The sequence below is a fragment of the Homarus americanus genome, unplaced genomic scaffold (assembly GCF_018991925.1).
Source record: "Homarus americanus isolate GMGI-L3 unplaced genomic scaffold, GMGI_Hamer_2.0 scaffold47967, whole genome shotgun sequence".
Classification (NCBI taxonomy): domain Eukaryota; kingdom Metazoa; phylum Arthropoda; class Malacostraca; order Decapoda; family Nephropidae; genus Homarus; species Homarus americanus.
This window is the reverse complement of record NW_024731965.1, coordinates 931,361-955,681: the sequence shown is the minus strand read 5'-3', so window position 1 is coordinate 955,681 and position 24,321 is coordinate 931,361. Positions and strand designations below refer to the sequence as shown.

General features: G+C 38.0%; 1 protein-coding gene across 1 annotated transcript in view; it reads left to right on the top strand.

The window, feature by feature from the left end:
- LOC121868109 (DNA-directed RNA polymerase II subunit RPB2) overlaps window positions 1–24,321 on the top strand; it is a gene marked incomplete at its 3' end in the record, with an annotated part of 74,231 nt that overhangs the window by 13,894 nt on the left and 36,016 nt on the right. The window contains 5 exon segments of the mRNA XM_042368380.1: window positions 543–670; window positions 6,862–7,020; window positions 9,569–9,733; window positions 17,184–17,500; window positions 22,366–22,552. Of these exon segments, the coding sequence (XP_042224314.1) occupies window positions 543–670; window positions 6,862–7,020; window positions 9,569–9,733; window positions 17,184–17,500; window positions 22,366–22,552 (956 nt within the window).

The window sequence follows — 24,321 nt, the reverse complement described above, 5'->3', positions numbered from 1 at the left end:
ATGGTTAGTTATTTGAGGGTCGGTTAAATGAGGGTTTATTATTTGAGGGTCGGTTAAATGAGGGTTTATTATTTGAGGATCGGTTAAATGAGGTTTTATTGTATACCAAAATAGGTTTAACTATTCATTAGTCTTAGAAATTCCCATGGCACACCCAAGAGATATTTGCATCGCACCTCTTTGCCTTGGCATCCAGGGTTAACCTTCAGCATGTTAGATATGGGTGATTTTTCTTTAAGCCATTTGGGAGGGGAGTGTGTGTTATAAGGGGGGATATATGGTAGATATTAAGGCCTTTGTGTTTGAAGGGGAGTATCATATATGGACATGTCTCATGTAGCAGCATCAATTAATGAATGACAGCAAATAGGAAAAGTGTAAAAGTAAGTGAGTGGTTTTTTCTTCATTTTAACTATCTTGCATTACAGCAAGATATGGCTTGAAAGAGCAAAACATTGAAAATATAGCAAAAGAGATCAGTTTTTTATTTCAAAGAGAATACTGTAGTTTGTGGAAATTTGCAAAGAATCTTCTCATTTCAGGTAAGATCCCGATCATGTTGCGGTCAACATACTGCTTATTGAGCGGGCTGACTGATCGTGACCTTCATGAAGTAAATGAATGTCCTCTAGATCCTGGTGGTTATTTCATCATCAACGGGTCTGAGAAAGTTAGTAATGGATGTTCTTTTCCAAGTTAACTTCGGTACAGTACTTCATATTGTAGTTAATTTTCACCGTTTGTAAATTGTAAATACGAAGTAACCAATATAACTGGAATGTGCAAAAGGAGGAAGGACTGATAAGGTTATTAACATTTTGATAGGAATATATTTATCGGTGATCCTGGGACTTGTGTTAGGTTACGTTCTTAAAAGAGATGCCATAATGTGAGAAACAGTGATATAGCAGAGTAGTATACAAGTACCTCGGTATACTGTACGTTTTACAGGTTTACGCCAGTTTTACGTATATTTTGCTAACAATTATAGGAAGAAATTTTCATTGTACGTCAATTGTTTCACATACTGTATACGACGTCTGCATCATCCACTGATTTACACTAAGTGTGTGTGTGTACCTAAATAAAATATATATTACTGTATGTCAGTTTGCTAGTGTGCCTTATGAATAAAGAGAATATTGTATACAGTAGGTATTGATTTGTAATGCTATAAAGATATAAAATATGAGTGTAGGGGTATATTCTGAGTGGGAGAATATCGAGTCTAGAAATCACCATAATCCTCGTTACACAAGGGGTAACCATTATTATTATTAACACATGGGCACATGTTAGCTGTGAGAAAGCTGCACATATCCCATTGTTGCATAAGAAAAACAAAATAGTTATGGAAATATCATTTCAATGCTCTGATGCAACTTAGAAGGACCAAAGATACAACACAAAATGTTCAATAACTGCATTATGCAACATTAACCCCTGGGCTGCAGGCTACGGAGGCCTCAGCTCACACCGCATGCTGGCATATTTTGGCAGAAATGAAAATAATACTTTTGTTATAACAGATCCATCATAAGTGGTACAAATAGGTAAAAAATGCACGTACTTAGCATTAGTTGGCATTGTGGCAGATGTGAGGAGTAGGACACATGGGTTGGTGGTAGGTGGCGGTGGAGTACTCTGGGGCAGCGAGCAGTATCTACGTATTATTTACTTAGTGGCTGTAGGCAGTTTGAGTTCCAGATACTCACAAATACTTATTTTCTTATGTTTATTTACACTACAGTATGTACACATTGCTATGAGTAAAACTTGTATCCAATAATTCTGCAAGACATGTTTCTTTATGTGCACTGGTAGCATTAGTAAAACAAGGAAGACAAGTTAAAAAAACAACATCAGAGGCAGTTCAACGCAGCATTACATTTTTGAAGGAGTGGAACCAGAGTCAGCATTGCACTGACAGTATTCATAATATTTCTATGTCTGATCATAAATAAGTTTCATCACTTCACTATCCAAAGAAATTTGTAAGTAATCCAGTTCACAACCACCACTCCAGTCAAAATCAGGGATATTAGGTTGAAAATTGACATCTTCACTCCATATAAATGTATTAATGCTGCTGACGTGTGGTAAGGGAGCGTCACCCGCGCCTCCCTCCTCACTGTGCTCTCACGCATCGTTTACAAGGTCTAACTCAATTTTGTTATCTCTGTCTTCGTCTTCACTTTCATTTAAGAGTTTACCACTAAAATCAATTAGTTCTTGTTGGCACTCTTCCTTAGTCAGACCTCTAGCACCCATTTTCAGGAAAATTCTGGCTTTGGGAACTATTTTCCGAGGGGCACATTTTCTGGAAAATTCCAAGAAATTTTTCCCAATACCTGGAAAATTCCATAATTTTCTGGGAGTGGGGGATTTTTTTCTGGGTTTGAGAGATGAAAATCAGGCACATTTTCTGGAAATTCTGAGAAAATTTTTCTTATCCAGAAAATTCCAGGGATGGGGGATATTTGTCCAGGTTCGAGAGATGATGTAATGCACAATTTCTGGAACTCCCAAGAACTTTTTTCCATTACCTGGAAAATTCCAGGGATGAGGGATTTTTTCCGGCTTTGAGAGAGTCGTCTCATTACCCTGAAATCTCTCATTCCCAGAATCTGCTTTTTCAGACAGGTGGTCCCCCGTTTAGTCCGGATCTTCGAGGGTTCACTGTACAGTTCTGTAATTGGGGATTAGTTCGCAGAAAAATAGAAAGCATTCTACGCTTGGCTCTTATTGCACACCTTAAATTCCCACAAAAGTCACACAGATGTTTGAGCTATGACGTCACTGGTTTAAACATTAGGCTTCAAGGAATGTTCCTGGTGGGTGTACTGTACTCTGTAGTATATTTTTATCACATCCACGTTTACCTTTTAAAAATATCTACAAAATGTAATTCTTAGAAATGTCTACCGGTACACTTATTTTTCTGGGACATGAGTGTATTGACAGAAACCAAGATGAATTGCAACTGGCTGTCCTGGGTGACTGAAGGTTCTGGGCGTGTTAGCATTGAAATGAAGATGATGAGAAATATACTGTACTCACCATGCTCACACTTCAGAGACCAGTGGTTCTCAACCTCGGGATCATGGCCCCAAGGGAGCCACGGCAAGAATTTAGGGGAGCCACGGTGAACTGTTATAAATTGTACGTTTCTAAATAATGTTGGGAATCTGAATTAAACAAAATTTGTATTACTTATTTTGACTTGGCAGAAGAGAATTTTCATTCTTTTTTTGTCATTTTGTTTAATCATAACGACAATACAATTTTAATATTTACATACTCTGGTGCCAATTTTTTTTATTTTTTACGGATTATTTAAGATTTCACAGGTCCAGTCCCTGTCTGTGTGACAGGCGCTGGACCGAGCTGATGAACTGACTTGTTCAGTACGTGTCCGTGTGTCATCCCTTTGCAAGTGGTGATAGGACCAAATGATCTCAGTCTGGCCTGGGATATCATCACGAAAACAGTGGAGTGTATTGCCTCTGAACCATATAGTGTGTTTGAGCTTGACTCAAGCATAATATACTCCGTAATTGGTGTTACTTATTTAGTTTCATAATTCATGTGGTCTCTGTTTTATGTGGGTGAAATATTTGTACACTTCCTTTATTAATTATTTCCTTATTTATTGGTGCCATTGTTGTTCATACTCATTCTTTCCTTATATAATCCTACCATTTTTAGTGCTAAATTGGTATGACTCCCTATTCTTCTCATTCTTCCTAGTTGGGCAGTGCTTGTCAAAGGAGGCGTGTTCTTGCTTACAGGCAGTACATTTCAGCTTGCTAGCTTGAGTGTGCATGTTTACCTGTGTGCATGTTTGTGTATGACTGTATGTGTGCTTTATGTGTGAGTGCATGGGCGTGTTATGTATGTGTGTGTGTTTGCCATTCTAACTCTTGTCCTATTTATCTGTCCTTCTTTATCATTCTGTAGTCTTTATCACTTGTCTGTTTGTCTGTTCTGGGAGAAAAATGAAGGAGGCCACGAGGATGTTGAAAATTCCTCAAGGGGGGAATGGAGTGAAAAAGGTTGATAACAACTGTCCTAGACTCGTGTTCTCTGAAAACACAGGAGAAGACAGGTGTTCAGGCATGCAAAAAGGTTAATACATTGTTAATGGTGTGTAACCTTACATTAACTTTTGTTTCTTAACTGAAAGCAATAAGTAGAACTTCAAACGAGCATAGATGGTGTAACTTAATACTTATAACAGTGTAAATAGAAATTTTTCTCTTAAACTATGTTAACCCTGCTGCCGCAAGCATTAATGAATAGGATAACCCTAGAACAAATATTATTTTAGAAGTCATGTCATATTTATTGGGCCTGCTATATGTAGAGTATCAAATAAGAGACATAAAGAAGGATGTGGTGTATTAGCAGAGGAGAGTTGTTTGTGTATGAAACTCCTGACACAGTGAATGCTTCACCCGAGTACCGCATGTGACGAACTGCACGGGCAGTTGAGCTCTCTCCATCATAGAGTGAACACACAATCTGTTCTGTTTGAGACCATCAGTACGTAAGCTTAACACATACCTAAGTTTACACAGGTATACTATGTCTATTGTATCGTTTATCATTGTGACAACATGGAAATACAGCACATTTAGTCCTCATTTTAGTGGTTAAGAATATATAAGTTATACAGCTAAGATAGCTATGAGCTTGGTGTGAATGTTTAGTGGATTAAACATTTTAGTATGATTATCTGTATATGAATTATTATTTGAAATAATAAAAATGAATTGTATCCAACAGGTTTGACCGAATGATAACTTCGAGTGGAACGTAAATTGGTCTATTATCACATTATTGCTCTGATGGTGATAACAAACCCTCTCGTGCACGATGAAGTGATTCACGTCATATTCATGATAATACCAACTTCATGGTCGCGCAAATCGAGTCACCAAACTTTAAATAATTATAAAAAATTAAGTTTTCAACAGAATTGCATCAAATTTTTATGCATCTTAGTAACAAGTACGTTCTATCAAATAAATTAATGGGCAACTCTCGAGGCCCATAGGAAGGGAAGAACGGAATGATAAATGTACAGTATTATCTCAGCAATCAGACCATGAGTGTGAGCCGTGTTCATTTAAATTTCCATAACTCTGTGCGGGCTGCCTCAACTGGATTACAGTGCTACCATACTCCTTGAAATAATTTCTTTTTACTGTTAGATGGTTGTGTAATATTTTTTTCATATTTGCAGGGAAAATGTTTTGTTTTCAAAAGCTGTTACCGTATCAGGCTATACAACTTCGTTAGTGATAATGTCTCAAAAAAGTCTGAAAGAGGATGATTTCTAGACTTAAATGAATTTTTATCAGTACCATTCTCTCCAATACAGTGTTGGCTACAAGATGCAATATAATTTATATCGATGTAAAACATAGACACAAAAATAATCAAAAAAGATTGTTTTTTTTACCATTTGAGAATCAGTTTTTTTCTATTTTCTCAAAAACTGTTGGTCATATAAGAAATCTGATTACTACATTGGAAAGCTCACAAAATTCTGCTTCCAGCTATGTATAGTACAGTTGGGTCTCACATTACGCGGTTAATGTAACCCGGAGGGTACCACGGAAAGTGAGGAACGCGTAAAGTGAACAACATAACATATGGGATTAATTGAAATGGAGTCCAGGCCGATCCCCAAACTCCACTTTTTGACGACACACAACTATGTTGTAGTAAAAATATTATCTTAACTTTATGATGGCATGCACACACAATTAATAATTAAGAGAAATATCAATAATATTAGGTTTTTTAACGCTTACATTAGTAGAAAAGATGGCTGGGCACACGGGGATGGGCGGTTGGTTCCGAGGCAGAGGGCAGATTATTGGCCCTCACCTGTATCAATTGTATCACTATCCACCACAGAGGCTTGCAGGGCCTCTTTGTCAAACCCCTCAAAGTCCATATAAGTCCATATCCTTACTATCACTATCACTGACTTGGGCCGGCTGTAGTGGGTGGCGGGTGAAGAACTGGTAATGTTTTGATGACTGGGCGACCTTGTGCGCACCATTTTCGCGCCTCTTACACAACATGGCGGATGGCGGGAGGTTTGGATCCAAAAATGGCGCGGCTTGCCAGCCGCTCTCCTCGTAATGGGGTTCACGACCGCGGAATGTGAGCATGTTAGGTTCCGGCAAGGCACCGCGTTAACGGTGAAACGCGGAATGCGGGACCGCGTAATGTGAGGGTTGACTGTACTTAAAAAATTGGCTTGGACAATTTTGAGCTAAGAGGTTGTGAACATATTAGTGTGTGTTTTTTTTTTTCATATTTATTAGAAGTCATGAAAAATAGCTATACAGTATATGTGTATTATTATTATTATTTTTTTTTTTTTTGGTGGGGGGCTCAGAGATGTGATCTTGGAACTGAAAAACTTAAAACTTATCTCATGTGCGAGAGGGTTAAGACAGTACATGTGCACTTTTAGTCTTCCAGTATTCTTATGAGTTTTAAAACATATTATATTGTTACTTTAACAGTCAGTTAGCAGAGAAAATAGGCTTATAAAGACTACTTTAAATCCAAACACTGGTTAGTTTTGTTCCACTTCTGGACCACCACTGTTAGAATACTAACACATGGTGCATGATGCACAACTGACCACAGGATATAACTAAGTAAACAACATGACCTGACTTAATTCAGTACACAAGACATGTCTGAGTCTACATGTAATCATTACATGTTAGGAAAGTTAATGGGGTAATTCCACTAGATTGGTAGGATCCCCCATGAATTGTGAAATGTATCCTAGTTATTAATTCTTGCTTAATGATGTTCTCTTTTCTTTAGGTGCTGATTGCTCAGGAAAAAATGGCAACTAATACAGTATATGTGTTCAGCATGAAGGATGGCAAATATGCATACAAGTGTGAGATTCGTTCTTGTATTGAACACTCTGCTCGACCTGTATCAACTCTCTGGATCAACATGATGGCTAGGGGTGGTAGTGTAAGTACTGTAGAAGACTTCCTCATAAAAGTAGGAGACAAGTTTTGCTGCAGGCAAGACTCAATGGCACTCTTCATATTTAGCTACAAAATGTTTGTAGTTAATGTACCTTAAATTTCAATTATTTATACTAATCATGTTTTAGCCTGTCAGTCAGTAATACTGTAGACAGTGATATCACTAGCTGCTGGTGGATTTCCAAAGCCATGATTAAATTTATCTGGAAAATTTTCAATAGTTTGATTATTTTGCACTGTATGAAGTAGTAGAGGTTAGGAATTTTATGTTTTGTGAATGAAATTAGTTTTCTATGGAAGAAAAATTACTGCTAATGGAAAGTAGAGATATAATTTTTGGGGTAATGTTTATTTAAAACTTGGATATCATTTGTAAATATCAGTCATGATAATGTTAGAATTAAATTGTGTAAAAGTTGTTGAAAAATGTAGAAGATAAATAATAAGTAATAGAAAATACAGTTTATATAATTATTGTTAGAACTATAGGTACATACCAGATAATTTATCCAGCTTCCAGGAAACTGGATTTACCTGGAAATTATTATTATTTTTTCTTTCATTTTAACCTCGTTAGTTTAGAAATGGCGGGTTTGGCTGGACACATTGGTTATTTATGGGTAAAGATGCCACAGTGGCCTCCGTCTTAAACATCTGTGTGTATTTGTCTCTCTCTACCTTTTGTGGTTATTTATTCCAATTTATTATTATTATCATCTACAGTATTAACACATCTAAATGGCTAGCAGGAAGTCCACTTGCTAATGGAAAGTCCAAAAGAAATTGGTTTCTCTCCAACAACAATGCCTCACCGTAGTCTTTGTCATGATGGTGTTATTCTTCTTACTATCTCTCACTAGTGGTTTATGGCAGTCTACTTACTGCCTAATCACTCGGTTTGTCAAAAGTGCATATGGTGACACTGCTAGTTAGGCCTACAGTATAATACAGCATGCCTTTAATATTTGCGGGGGTTTGGGTCTCAAAATACCCGTTTAAAACCTAAAATCCACTAAATCCAGGAAACCGATTCACTCGGGTCCCAATCTTAGTGGCTTAATGGTCTGGTACCTGTAGTACATGTATGGTCTTGGTAAGCCATTTACAAGACGTTGACACTCTTCTGGAAAAATGCTTTGTTATTGTTCTAGTACAGTACTGTATAATCAAGTTGGATAAAGGAGAACAAAATTATTTAGCATGATGGATGAGCCAGAGGATGAGATTGTTCAAAGCATTTAACTTTCTGCCAGCATATTAAAAATGGAGATTTAGATATGGAAGAAGATGGGTCTGGGAGTTACAGATTGTGTTGGAAGGGCATGCATTCAAGTATTAATAGGGAAAATAAAAGGGAAGTACAATAAAGTGATTATGAGGAAGGGAGGTAGATTGTGAAGAATAATTGGATGGACAGAAAAGGAGACAAGATTTGTAATTTTTAATGCATTGAGTAAAACCTGAAGCTATGAGATTGAAATAACAAGTGTTGACGGGTTTGTAATTTAGAGATGTACGAAGAAAGTGATGATTGTAAGTAAAATACAGTATAAATTGTTAACTATAAGTAGTGGAGCCAACTTAATGAATATTCATTGCTCTTAAGTTTATGATTTATTGTTAGCACTTGGAAGGCTGGCTGTAAGGATGGTTAGGGATTAATTTAGTTTTAGGGGAGTTAGGAAGAGTTATGAATGGCAAAATTAAAGAGATACACAGCAGAATTGTTGAATGGAAAGAATAGATATTGGAATGATTGACAAAAAGATTTGAGTGAAAGATAGTGGCATACCCAGAAATTTGTCGGGGGGGGGGGGGACTTTGAACTAAATATACTGAATTTTAAAGTATTATTGAAGTACGAGATAATTAATATTTTAATATATGTTTATGATGAGCTTACCGTTCAGTTAAAGATGATTAACTAGCTATTGCTAGAAAACATTATGATGCCATAATATAACAATGAAGGTAGTCTTGAAAAAATGTCTGAGAGTTGTATATTTGATTACATATATTTTCATTTGGTTTATTTGGACTCATTTACTAGCACAAGGGGACAATCGCCCCAAAGCCCCTCCACCTTGGTACACCTATAGTGAAAGAAGGCTCTGGTTAAGGCCAAAGGCAGAAATATAATGTGGATATCATGTAGGGATTGGTTAAGATGTATAATACAGTATTTATTTCATAACTGGGTGTGGCAATACTTTAACTAAGAGATTAATGACTGATAAAGCATAGGAGTGGTTAAGGTTGTATACCCGATAGTCAAGGGAATTTTTTTTTTAGGAAATGCAAAGAATTTTTATGCTTGGGTTGAAAAAGGTTATAGTAGAGAGGTTTGATTAAAATAGAGTTAGACAAAAATATATGCATTGATTTTCCTGTGTGACATTAATAATAAAATTTCTAATATGATCAACTGCATTGGTAATGAAGTCTGTCATTGTTGAGGACAAAACATAATTTAATTTATACATTTGAATAGTAATATTGAATTTTTTTTATCACTGTAACTTCATCCACAGAGTGCCAAAAAATCTGCTATTGGTCAGCGTATCATCGGTGTCTTACCTTATGTGAAGCAAGAAATCCCAGTGATGATTGTATTTCGTGCTCTGGGCTTTGTAGCAGATCGAGATATCCTAGAGCACATCATATACGATTTTGATGATCCTGAAATGATGGAGATGGTAAGTATTGTACTGTTTTATTATTTTTAAGTCTATAGAAACAAAAGTGGATAAAATAGAACCTGTTCTTTCCATGAGGGAACATCTATTTGAACAAATTACTGGAAATACCAGAAAGTTGATTATTTGTCCTCACCCTTAAAGATTTTATGTGCACTAATACATCACTTTATTTGACTAATTTTGCATTGGTCGGTCACGAACAGCAGTAATGTATTCTGGTATAACACATCTTTTGCTCCTGTGGTAAACACCCACCCGCTCCCCCTGTTTCCAGGATAGTGTAATCTTGCATACTTAATTTGGAAGTAGCAGACAATTGTAAGAGAATGCAAAAAATAAATCACTACAGGTTGTCCCTCTCTTTTCTAGCAACCTTTGAACCAGGGTGGTAGAAATTTACTTTAAATAGGATGATATTTGATGATATATTAGTTTAAGCTGCTCTTACCTTAATGCCCCTTAATCTTATGGATTTCTTTGTACAGTACACTATTCAAATTTGACACAGATCATGGTGAATATCTGCAGCAGTGCTTCAACTTAAGTAACAATGATTTATGAAAATTCGCTTATGTGAAAAAACTGTTTCGTTCCAGCTCTTTGGTATATGAACAAAGACCCCACTTTTATGAGAAAAAAATTACTAAAATTTTTGTAGCATCAGAAGATGCTCAGATGTTCACACAGGCATCTGAGAGCATTACATGGTGAGCATGTACAGTACGCAGTGTACTGTAGTGCAGGCTAGTGTGTGGCATTATTTCTGGACTAATATATTAATGAAAACTAAAAACTGTATGTTTTAATTGTTGCACTTATTTACATTGCTGGTAGCACTTTGCCAAGCTAGAGTCGTCACTGTAGCCACACCTTGGTACCCCTAAACACTGGCACATCACTATCACTTGCACTGGGAGTCTTGGCTTTAAGGTCCTCAAACAATTGTCTGGCCTCACAAATTATAGCTTCACTAATGCTATCACCTGCCATTTCTTTTTCCTTTATCCACACTAAGAGTAAATTTTCCGTCTCTTCAATCACATTACACCTTGCTTTGCTAAGTCTAGAGATTCCCTGAGCCACTTGCACAGTTTTCAACTCCTCTTTATTCTTTAAAATCGTACATATAGTCGATTTAGCCATCCCATACTCATCACTAAGTTTCGCAATGCTTGTTCCATTCTCACATTTCTTTATGATTTCTTTCTTAGTTTCAAGAGTTATGAGCTTTCTCACTCGCTTTGGATGATTCATTGTTACAATTGTACACTTGTATAACAAAATATTTATACAAATAACTCTATTTCCACATCAAAAGACGAAATTTCAACACAATGAGACAAAGATGGCGCCTGATACTCTTGTTGTGGGTCGCGGTACAACAATATTCATGCGCCAGGCGAAATAGTCCCGTATTCATCCGCGTTCGTTGTAGGAGTTGCGTTCGTTTTAGCATTCTCAATTTTATAGGTAAAAACGTTCGTTATTGGGATATTCGTAGTAGGATCCGTTCGTTACAGCATACCCCACTGTATTATAAAATTTACTACACAGTTTTGTACACTAATGTACTACATTTTTATATCTTGAGCAAAATATATGACGTTTATTTTCAAATTATTGGCTGTCTTGCAAGGATTCCAGCAATGCAAATTATAATCTCCTAACTTTAGTCTGAGATATTATATAAAATAAACACCTTAAAGAATAAAGTTATCACCAATCTTTTGTCTGGGAACACAAGGAGGCAGGTAGCCAGCGAGCATGGGGGGCGGGAGGTGAGGTGACAGAGTGTGGTGTTTGTTTATTTATTTGAGATAAGATGTGACAGTTGGCGCTGAAGGCTTACGTGTTTATTTATCATCACTTAAGAGTGACTAAGCTCTTCTCATAATTTGCCATCCAAGCGACCTGGGTGAATATAACTTACATTGCTGGGATTCTTGTAAGATAGTGATTTATTTGAATACCTGTATAAACAATCTATATTTGCAATAGACAACAATTTAAGTACCGTAATCATTTAGTACATGTACAGTACAGGTTTGTTTCACGGTAAAATCTTTTGAACAACGAAAGAAAGCGAAAGTCATTGTTTTCGTCATGATTTTATCCCACTTTCCACTGTAATCCGTAAGTCATTTCAGCAAAAATATTACATTTCCATATTTATTTCTGAGAATATATTCATTCAGTTACAGTTAAGGTAAAATATACTTGTGATGTAATATTTTAATGAAAATACCCGGTATCTAGAAATACGGTGTCGTAGTTTTCTTTTGTTTCAAATTTAATTAACAAAGATTGATGTTTCAAATGTAATGAACAAAAATTTATGTACAGTATCTATAAATAAACTTAAAAAAATGAATACTTTATGTTTTACATCGTCCTGTGCATACCATACCATGCATTTGGCTACTTTGGGCTTGCTATGATGACGCAAGAGATCTGCCCTGGCAATTGTACCGACACTCACAGCTGGTGGTGCGTTGGTGTGTCGTTTCGATTGTTTACTGGTAGTTACTGGTAAATATTTTTCAACCCAACGAAACTATTACCCGTTTCGAGGTCAACCCCCAATTTTTTGCCAAATAATTTGGTCTTAAAAACTCAAACTACACACAGGTATATACGGTAAATAAGGACATGGGGGGCCAGGGTTTTTTTAGGGGGGGGCAGCAATAGTACACGGATTTTTAACATTCACGGGTATCTCTGTTACCTAACCCCCGCGTATGTTAAGGGACGACTGTACAATTAATATTCTCCCTGAGACTGCAATTATTCAGATTAAGATGACCTATGTTGTGAGGGAACGATGTAATGGCGGCCTATGTTAGCAAATAACATGCCATCTCGTGCTGCCATCTATTTAGGGCAGAGAAACTATGTTTTCGTCAGCTGATCGACTGTCTTTGTTTGATGTTTATTAAACTTTTAAAAACTTATTTAATAAAATGTTAAGTATTTAAAGTATTTAATGTTTCTTTAAGAAATTAAACATTAATGGCATATTTATTGGTTTTCTTACACTAGAGGTCCCAGTATAGTGGCTCGCACCAGCTCGTATAAGGGTAAATTTTTCATACTTAAACCAAGGGGCTGATAGAAATGGAGTCCTCACATATAAGCGAAGCAGCATACACTGTACTGAACTCATATAGTATATCGAGACCAGTGTTTATTTTGATTTTGGAACCCTTTGGGGCAAGAAAGCACCCTATTGATTTGCTGTGATAGGTGAAGGAGCTAGGTCACACTCTTGTTTAAGGGGAGTGTCTGGTTGAGGTACAAGGGGCCTTAAATATTGGCCGAATGTTTTGATATTCCTGTCACTAATTACGGGCAACATGTACATCAATTCTAGCCCTCCAACTCCCTCCTCTGCCCCCTTCATTTTTTGCCCTTTTCACCCCTTTCTAAATTTTCAAGGTGCTACTCTATTATCATTTGTTCCACTGTCTTGAAATTTATATGGTTTAGAGAATCTATGGTGTTCTTCAGTATGCTAGGATGATAATTTTATTTTTCGCTTTGGCTTAGACCTATGAATTTTTTGAAAATCATGTGCTATTTTCTTCAAGATATTGGGATAAAATTTTGTGACCCCCCTCCCCCCAAAGAAAAAAATACGACTGTATTTAAATTACAAAAAAACAAACATTGTATTATGATGTTGAGAAGAGATTCTTCTTGTGATCAGTGTTTATTTCACTGAAATCGATCCAGAAATAGCTGAGGTATGACAGTTTTGAATGTGAGAAAGTTAGTTTTGAGATACAGTCTGAAAAAGTTTTATTGTTGGTGGTAACGGTCATGTAATTTGTTCATCTGAGTTTATTTGACATGTAATTTAGTGTTATTTTGCATATTTTTATATCTCGACAAGAACTTGGTTACATTCTCATTGTACATTATATTAGGCTCCTGGTCCCCCTGTGCCTCAGCGTGAGGCACAGCATTATCCCTGTTGAGAGGGTATGGGAGGTGCCCATACTACATTGTCGCCAGAAAAGACCACAAGAACTGGTGTCTCTTTATGTTGTTAGGCTGGATCAAAAAGCTCCTGGTGCATAGTTATCTGAACTCTTTGCAGTCTTTGTTTTCATTTTTCTAGGCCGTGTCTTGGGTGTGCTATGCTTCCGATGATTGATATCTCGCTTCAACAGCGATTCATCAATGGTAGATGAGTTCATATTCAAGAATTTCAGGAGTGATGTTTGTTGATATCCGAAATTGTGGTCTAAGACAAGCAAGGCCAGCAAATCTAGTCGTGTGTGTGTGCGCCCATCTCTCCAAGATCTCTCTTGTTGACAGTGCCTGGTAGATGTCTTTGATCTTCTGTCCTGATTCATCAACACTGATGACAAGAGACCTCTTCTTGTGCGATATGTCTTTTTTTCTCTTTGCCTTCAGCTAATGCTTTCTGAAAAAAGTACCAGGAGTCAGGTGATCATGACTGCCATGTTCATGTCAAGAAATGTCTTCCCTACATTATCTCTTATTGTTTTGTTGAAATAAGACGTTAGAGTGTCAATTGCCTTGTCAGTCAACTTGTTTTTCCCGCCCAGCATACTTCTCCTCACAATATTCCCACTGTTTGTCGTTGTCTCTATCTTCTCTTTGTCTCTGAGTTTCCTAAGTATTGTTCCCATCCATTTATCAACATGATTGGTGCATTCCAGCTTCTTCACTTGTGTGTCCTGGTAGGTGCCATTGTTCATGGCACGCACTGAATTGTACGAGCTAGAGTCTCCATCTCCTACAAAATGTTCATATCTAAGCTTCAGGTCTTGTGACCTGCCAAACAAACTTCCAGCTCCTTCTGTTTCCATTCCCCCAGATGTGCCTTTGTAGTTCTTGGTGCATTTGCTTTGGTGGCTTGTGTTCCATGCCCTAAAGTCTTGCTCTGGACTCGTCTTTTTCTGGAGTTGTCCTTCCTTGACGGTGTACATGAAACAGTATTTACTCATAACTTCATAGTCAATAATGAAGCCAGTACATACTTTTATGATGACAGCCATCCCCACTTTTGATGTATATCCCCTGTTCATCCAAGATCCGTCATGCGATATATCTATGCTCAGGACTCCATCTTCATCAGGAATGTTTGAGGAATATTCTTCATAGAACTCTCTGACTGCCTGAAGAATTTTGCTTTGCTTGCTTTCATAGTGAGTCTTGATAGCATCAAATATGTAATGAATATATATGTAATATTTGTAATTACCAATACAGTAATTGGCATACCAAATTGATCCAGCAATCTTCTAATTCCAGTAAGCCCAAAATCATTAATGACTGGTCAGTAGATCAATCCAACATTAGTCTTCAAGACAGGAGTCTTCGTATGATGAGTGGCTACTGGTACTGCTGTAGGCTTGGTATCTTTTTTTTTTTTTTTAATCCACAGAGGTCACAGTATAGAGCAGGGGTCACCAAACTTTTTTCACAGTGGGCCGGATAACTGAAAGAATGACGAGCGCGGGCCGCATAATCATTCTGTTCAATACTTGCAAGCCAGAACGAAAGCTCTGGTAACGTCAGAGCGTAGGCGGAGCTACCACGAGCCGGGGAAGGACTTGGGATCCAGCCCACGGGCCGTAGTTTGGTGACCCCTGGTATAGAGTTATGGTGCTCTCAAATTTTTAGTCCACAGAGGTCGCAGTATAGAGTTATGGTGCTCTCAAATCCATCACATTGAAATTCAATATCACAGCTGTCATATGCACAAGCACAGCAAAGGCAAGGAGGTTCTTTAGTCTTGTTTGGGTGATGATAACACTAACACTCGTTTTCACTGTTATGTTCTTCTTCTTCAATGTCTGCTACCAATTTAGTACGTATTGCTAGCAGTGAAGAACCCTCCATTCTTGCATGTTCATTATTTTGTTGTGGAATGCCATGGTGTCAGAGGGAGGTGGCACAGAGTCCGTGATGTCAGTGAGAGGTGGTGTGTGTGTGAGGTGCTGGCAACTGACTCGGGGCTTGCATCTTCATCTTATTGTTGTGGTGAGAGCATCGTGTCAGAGTGAGGTAGTATGGTGTCTGTGGTGTCAAAAGGAGGTTGTACAGAGTCCGTGGTGTCAGAAGGAGGTTGTACAGAGTCCGTGGTGTCAGAAGGAGGTTGTACAGAGTCCGTGGTGTGAGTGGCAGGTGGTGTGCTGAACGTGCTGGCAACTGGCCAAGCGCTGGTTGCTCCCATCACTTCCCTTCTGTTCTCTTTTAATTTTTTAATTTTTTCTTCATCTTGAAATACTCCATACTCTTGCTCCGTGCTTCCTGTAGTAGTCTCCTCCTTTTTGTTAGACGTGGCATCTCGATAAAGGGCAGTAAAGTGGTGCAAATGAGGGTTTTGTGACAGTGAGAGAGTGTGCAGTAGCAGTTCACAGGTGCCCTTTCTCAACATAGCTGGAAGCTCACTGATGCCATTCTATGTGTGAGAGACTGGTACCATCCCACACACAGGCTCAAGAAAGATAGAGTAGCCAACAACCATTTCCTGAAGCTGTTTAAGGGCTAATTTTACACTATTTTTTGACGAATAGTTTACTGTAACTCTTGATAATTCTAGTCATGGTCATGAACCAGTGGGGGAGGGAAGGGGGAGTTTCCTCCTACATTTACATAAATATTGCGAATTTTCCTCTAAAACTCTGTGTATATACGGCCATATACAATATTGTACCATTACGTGGGAATTTTTTCAGATAATTTCATATTTTTCGTATTTTTTCAATCTCTGAGCTGGACGCTCCCCTTAACCCCTTGTGTATGGGGGTCGCTGAGCTGGATAAAATCATCCCATAGTGAAGGGGTTAAGGATTGTTTTCTTTGATATAATTCAAGTTATGTTCATATGTTGCTGGGATATTATAGTGTTGACATTGATTTTGTTAAATTTTCAGTAGCTGATCATTCATATTTTTCACAAAATTATTGGAAATTATTAAAGAAGATAATTTAAGTGAGTGTCAACTATTTTATATGGACCTGGAGTATATGAATACTATAGATATTGTAGAGAGATAGATTGGTGCTGTCAAACTATATACAGTACTGTGTATTCATGTAAAAACATTTTATTTGTCTGTGATATCAAACTGTTTGGGGAATTATTTGGTATACAGAAGGATGTGTACTGTATTAGAAGTTCAGCAGTTCATGACTCAAGGTCCATCATAAGGTTTGAAAGTTGGTAGCCATGTCCTTCCACTCCAAATGTATTTGGGCTGTCTTTACCAATTCTCCTATATTGTTTTATTTCATCAGGGACCTCACTTGTAATTTAATTCATGTATCCTAATTTCTTCCTTCCCCCAACCCTCTTACTTTCAGTATTTGAACTTACAGTACATAGGTAATTAATACAGTATCTTTATTAATATTGTTTCTTATTTTGCTCTATACCTTCATTACATCATTCTTTATTTTTACTTTTTAGGTAAAACCGTCTCTGGATGAGGCATTTGTGATTCAAGAGCAGAACGTTGCACTGAATTTCATTGGTGGACGTGGTGCCCGTCCTGGAGTCGCCAAAGAGAAACGTATCAAATATGCCCGTGAGATCTTACAAAAAGAAATGCTGCCTCATGTAGGTGTTTCAGACTTTTGTGAGACAAAGAAGGCCTATTTCTTAGGATACATGGTTCATAGACTTCTTCTGGCAGCTCTAGGTCGTCGTGAGCTAGATGATCGTGATCACTATGGTAACAAGAGGTTGGATTTAGCTGGTCCACTCATGGCACTACTTTTTAGAGGGTAAGTAAGTGTAGGAAAAATTTAAACAGAAATCATGCTTTGCCTGAGCTCTTTTTTTTAAAAGAATGAAGGGTTGTTGTATGAGTTCCCATTTCATAGGTGATTGGACAAGATGAATAACCTGCAGAATCTACCTGTCTATATTAATTACTTGCTGGCAGAGCATGCCTTTGACATTGAACTTATATTTTGTAACAAAATGCATATGCTATGAAAATATTGTTTATAGTGCAAGTAGTGCCTCACCCTGTCTAATGAGGGTTTTGAAATTCTGGTTAGGTGGTGGTGGTTTTAGAAAGACCAGAAGGGCTTCATGGCAGGATTGAAATCTTGATCAGGTTCATGTTTCTCAAACTTCCTGTAGCTATATACTGTATGTGTAAGGGTCCTATACCTCATCCCTTCATAGCTCCTTGAAGGAAGAGTGAAAGTAACCAGGTCATTCACCTTGGTTGCAGCTATGCAAATAGTCTTAAATTATGATAAAACTAGCCATGTTCAGTAAGTAGTAGGTATTAGGCAGCAACCAAACGGAGGTACTACCGCCTGGGAAGATATTGGAAGCATAATGTGTTGTCTAATGGTAGACCCTGCTGCCATATAGCATCACGAAAATTGTGACCAAGTCCCAGGTTGCTGATCTGACTTTCTGCCCCATTTACACACAATTGCAGGGTTTCTTTATTATTATTATTATTATTATTATTATTATTATTATTATTATTATTATTACAGTATTTCCCCGCTTTACACAGTTTCACTTTCAGTGATTTCTCAGATTTCATTACGCTGCCTTTGCCAGAACCAGACTTTCACTTTCCTCGGTGCATCTACTCATATACTCATATACGGGTGAAGTATAATTTATTTTTTATTTTTTTTTTATTTCATAAAATTCATACAAATTACTCGGCCAGAATATAATTTACATTGCTGGAATTCTTACAATATGATGATCATTTTGAATATAAACATCATGGATTTTGCATTAGACATACAAATTTTAGATCTAATGTAATAATTTGGTTTACACAAAGCAAGTATTTTATCTTTTGTGCAAAATATATGAAGTTTACATTCAAAATATTCCATGACCTGCAAGGAATCCAGAAATGTCAATTATATTATCCTAACTTTAGTCTGAGGTATTATTTATTACTAAACGTTAAAATCTAGTGTTTTCACCCAACATTTCTCAGAGAGGTAGGGGCCAGTGAGCTGGGAAGAGGGGGGAGGGATTTGAGTCCATTATTTGAATGGACATTAACCTGGCGACTGTATTTCTCTAAAATATTAATTGTGTGAGCATACCATCATAAAATTTAGATGTTATTTTTACTACAACATAGGTATTGTGTCGGAAAAAGTGGCGTTTGGGGGTCGGGCCAGTCTCTATTGGAATTAATCCCATATGTTCTGTTGTTCACTTTACGTGGTTTTCACTTTCCGCGGCACCCTGTGGGTTCAATTGACCGCGTAAACGGGGTACTACTTAGTTATTTTACAGTGGCTGTTTCTCATCCAACGTTGGGGCTGGAAAGTCAGTTTTTGCCGGGCTCCGACCCATGTGGGAGAGAAGTTGACTGAACCTGATGATGCTGGTTGTTGGAGGTGGTTGAAAATAAGCCCCCAGGAATGCATCCTCTGTTTTTAACACTTTGTCTCGGGGAATAATGCCTTTACTAAGGAATTTTTACTTTATAAATGACTTTTGCAGAGTGCATCCCTCTGATAGAGTGAGAACTGTCTGTCTTAGACGTTTTTTATGTCTTCTGTTATGAAAGTGTACAGTAATTGAAAATAAAGAAGAACCAAGAACAGTGTGGTACAGTACAGTGTGGTACAGTACAGTGAGGTACAGTACAGTAAAAGTGTACAGTAAGTGACAATAAAGAAGAACCAAGAACAGTGTGGTACAGTACAGTGTGGTACAGTACAGTGAGGTACAGTACAGTGTGGTACAGTACAGTAAAAGTGTACAGTAATTGACAATAAAGAAGAACCAAGAACAGTGTGGTACAGTACAGTGTGGTACAGTACAGTGAGGTACAGTACAGTGTGGTACAGTACAGTGTGGTACAGTACAGTGTGGTACAGTACAGTGTGGTACAGTACAGTGTGGTACAGTACAGTGAGGTACAGTACTGTGTGGTACAGTACAGTGAGGTACAGTACAGTGTGGTACAGTACAGTGTGGCACAGTGCAGTGTGCTACAGTACAATGTAGTACAGTACAGTGTGGTACAGTACAGTGTGGTACAGTACAGTGAGGTACAGTACTGTGTGGTACAGTGCAGTACAGTACAGTGTGGTACAGTACAGTGTGGCACAGTGCAGTGTGCTACAGTACAATGTAGTACAGTACAGTGTGGTACAGTACAGTGTGGTACAGTACAGTGTGCTACAGTACAGTGTGGTACAGTACAGTGAGGTACAGTACAGTGTGGTACAGTACAGTGTGCTACAGTACAATGTAGTACAGTACAATGTAGTACAGTACAGTGCAGTACAGTACAGTGTGGTACAGTACAGTGTGCTACAGTACTATGTGGTACAGTACTGTGTGGTACAGTACTATGTGGTACAGTACAGTGTGCTACAGTACAGTGTGGTACAGTACTGTGTGGTACAGTACTATGTGGTACAGTACTATGTGCTACAGTACTGTGTGGTACAGTACAGTGTGCTACAATACAGTGTGGTACAGTACTGTGTGGTACAGTACAGTGTGGTACAGTACAGTGTGCTACAGTACAGTGTGCTACAGTACAGTGTGCTACAGTACTATGTGGTACAGTACTGTGTGGTACAGTACAGTGTGCTACAGTACAGTGTGCTACAGTACAGTGTGCTACAGTACAATACAATGTGGTACAGTACAGTGTGGTACAGTACAATGTGGTACAGTACAGTGTGGTACAGTACAAAGTGGTACAGTACAGTGTGGTACAGTACAAAGTGGTACAGTACAGTGCAGTACAATACAGTGCGGTACAATACAGTACAGTGTGGTACAGTACAGTATGATGTAGTACAGCGTGGTACAGTGCAGTGTGGTACAGTACAGTATGATGCAGTATAGTACAGTACAGTATGAGTACAGTACTGTATGATACAGTACAGTGTGGTACAGTACAGTGCAGTACAGTACAGTATGATACAGTACAGTACAGTGTGGCATAGTATGATACAGTACAGTACAGTATGATACAGTACAGTGCAGTACAGTACGATACAGTACAGTGTGGTATAGTATGATACAGTACAGTACAGTACAGTACAGTGTGGCATAGTATGATACAGTACAGTACAGTATGATACAGTACAGTGCAGTACAGTACGTACAGTACAGTGTGGTACATGATACAGTACAGTGTGGTATAGTATGGTACAGTACAGTATGATGTAGTACAGCGTGGTACAGTGCAGTGTGGTACAGTACAGTATGATGCAGTATAGTACAGTACAGTATGAGTACAGTACTGTATGATACAGTACAGTGTGGTACAGTACAGTGCAGTACAGTACAGTATGATACAGTACAGTACAGTGTGGCATAGTATGATACAGTACAGTACAGTATGATACAGTACAGTGCAGTACAGTACGATACAGTACAGTGTGGTATAGTATGATACAGTACAGCACAGTACAGTACAGTACAGTACAGTGTGGCATAGTATGATACAGTACAGTACAGTATGATACAGTACAGTGCAGTACAGTACGATACAGTACAGTGTGGTATAGTATGATACAGTACAGTGTGGTATAGTATGATACAGTACAGTGTGGTATAGTATGATACAGTACAGCACAGTACAGTACAGTACAGTACAGTTTGATACAGTACAGTATGGTACAGTGCAGTGGAGTACAGTACAGTGCAGTAAAATCCCAGTTAACTGAAGTCCAGTCAAGAGTTATATTCAAGCGTCACCAACATTAAATAATAATACGTGCAGGTAATAATCATATAAATATCTCCATAATTGGGTAGAATCCTGAGCTTGACTACTGCGCACAATGGGGATGAACTGCCATATTTATTGGACAGTTTTAAACATTCATTCCACTTTATATAAACGATGTGGTTCAGAGTTACATGATTTATTGAGCACAAGGTTAACCTAATTTGAAAACAAAATAAAGTTACTATGTCAAAAATGAAAAAGAAAATGCTATGATAAACAATAAAGTTAATAGATAGCATATCATAAAATACAATCACACATAATTCATAATTTATGTACAAAAAATAGCTCCTTCCACGCTCCTCCTATCCTCTGGGTGACACAACCCAGTTCAGCCGGGCAGACAACCAGCTGACTCACAGACATGTGGCTGCTGCTTTGTGTGTGTGCCATGATGTCTCAGTAGGAGAGAGAGCACGGCAATGCAGTTATGGCTTACCACCACCACACACTTTCATGTCCCACTTACGCACACCCATGGTGTTCATTTTTCTTATTTTTTACTTTTATATTTTATAAAATATGTGTTAAAAAAGTTTGTTTTCCACAAATCTGCATTTCGATAAGCGTTTAAATTTAAAATTGTTCTTATTTTTTCTTACATGAACACAGACAAGCAAAAAACAGGGTAATTGGGTCAGCGTTCATAAATCTCCATGGATTTGCAGAAAAATGGACTTCTGAAACATGAATTTTGAGAGGTCAACCTTTAGCACTATGCATTATAGGATTTATAGGGGATCCTAGGAGTGAGGCTCACCTAACCAGAAAATCTCTTTACCAGCACCTCTCAATTCCCATACCTGTAGGTGTCAGATAACTGGGATTTTACTTTATTGCCTTTTCTATAGAAAGTGTATTTTGACTCCATCTTAACTGAAATTTCTCCAGGTTGTTCCGTAACTTGATGAAGGAAGTCCGCATGCATGCCCAGAAGCTTTTGGATAAGGGCCAAGAGTATGGTCTGGATGCAGCAGTCAAACCTAAGCTCATTACTGATGGCCTACGGTACTCTCTTGCCACTGGGAACTGGGGAGACCAAAAGAAGGCTCATCAGGCCAGGGCTGGTGTATCACAGGTGAGTTTACATTATGTACAGTACAGTATCTTCTTGTATACATAAATGTTGGTTAGTCAATTTCTTTGTTTGTAAATATGAAGTGCAGAGAATATGGTGGTAAGTTTATATACAGTAGATATGACAGAGAGTAGAGACACTGGAATTTGAAGTTTTGTTATGTGTATCAGACCTTGTCTTACTTCCTGTCTAACTCTGAACCAATTATCAAGTTCAATGTTTACTAACAATGCAGGTACAGGTACAATATACAATTTGTTTGACTTCTAAAGCCCCTTCTCTCAAAAATCTCAAGCCAAATACTGTACTATACCTTTCTAGTTCCCTTTCTCTTTATAACTCTATTTTATTCTAGTTAAAATTATATTTAATAAAACTTTGCAGGCATATCTTATTAAACTTATTGTTTTAAACTGGGTGCACTGTAAGGGTCCTGACCTTTTAGGTAATACTTACAGTTTCCATTAAAGCTTGCAGTCTTAAAGCTTGCAACCCTTGGAAACTCACAGAATGCCTAGGAAAAAAAAGTGAGGGCCATGCGCAGGGCGAGCTTCAGCTGTCAGAATGAGCTTGTGGCCACGAGGTGACGAACGCGTTTCCCCTCGCTTAGTGTTGTTTATAGTCTGCTGTCCTCCCTGTGCTGGCTTCTTTGGTGTTAGACAAGTTGCTATAAGGGATGAGCTATGCTGCTACTGAGTGTCTGTTTGGTATCAATGATTGAATACTTAATCTTATAGGGAAAATTAGGATATTTCCCACAACTATTAAAAGTCAACAGTAATGCTATAAAAGTTGTGGAAAAACCATTGCAATACGAGTATAGGTTGGAATTCACTAATCCAGGAAGCTTGGGACCTGACTGGTTTGGGATTAGCAAAAATTCCGAACATCAAAGCCAAGGTTAAAAAAAGGCAAAATAATGCATAAAATGTGCTACTGGTACCAATACAACTTATATCAGCATAAATCTAGCCCAGGCTTACTGGCCTCTATGACAAGGTGTTAGTGCTATGGCTCAAGGTGTTAGTGCTAAGGACCCTTGCTTTATGCTCATTCACTATATGCGAATTCGCAAACATGTACAGAACTAAACTAAGAATTTATTTGAAATACAATGTAACATTCAATGCTGTAATATCCTGACCACTGGGGTTAGTTATAAAGACTTTTCCCTTTGAAAAAGCCATAATTTTGAGCAACATTGGCCCCTGCCATTTGCAATTTTGACAATTCGTGGTAAGCAGCTGGCCACTCTGGTGGCTAGCTTGCGAGCCTTTGCCCACAGCACAACAAGTCACCCCACGTGCCCGCGGTACTCATATCCCTCTGTTCACGCTCACCCAGTACCCGTGACCTAGCATCTCGTGTTGTACTCTCAAAACTTTTGTGTTTCTTTGTGAAAATGGCCCCTAAAAGACTGCCTAGTGTCAGTGCTAGTGATGCTAGTGGAGTGAAATGTAAAAGGCAAAAGGCAGTGATGACCCTGCCAAAGAAAGTTGAATTATTAGACAAGTTAAAGGAGGGGATGAATGCTGCTGCGGTTAGTTGGTTGGTTGGTGTGAACGAATCCACAGTGCAGTGTACTTAGAAAAATTAACAAGCAATTCGTGATACTGTTCAAGCGAATGCTCATGCAAGTGCTAAAGTGGCGCAGGTTGTTCGTGACAAGAACATAGTGAAAACTAAGAAAGCACTGAACATTTGGATTGAGTACCAGCACCACAAAAAAGTTTCGATCGACAGCAGCGTGATTTGTGAAAAAGCTAAAA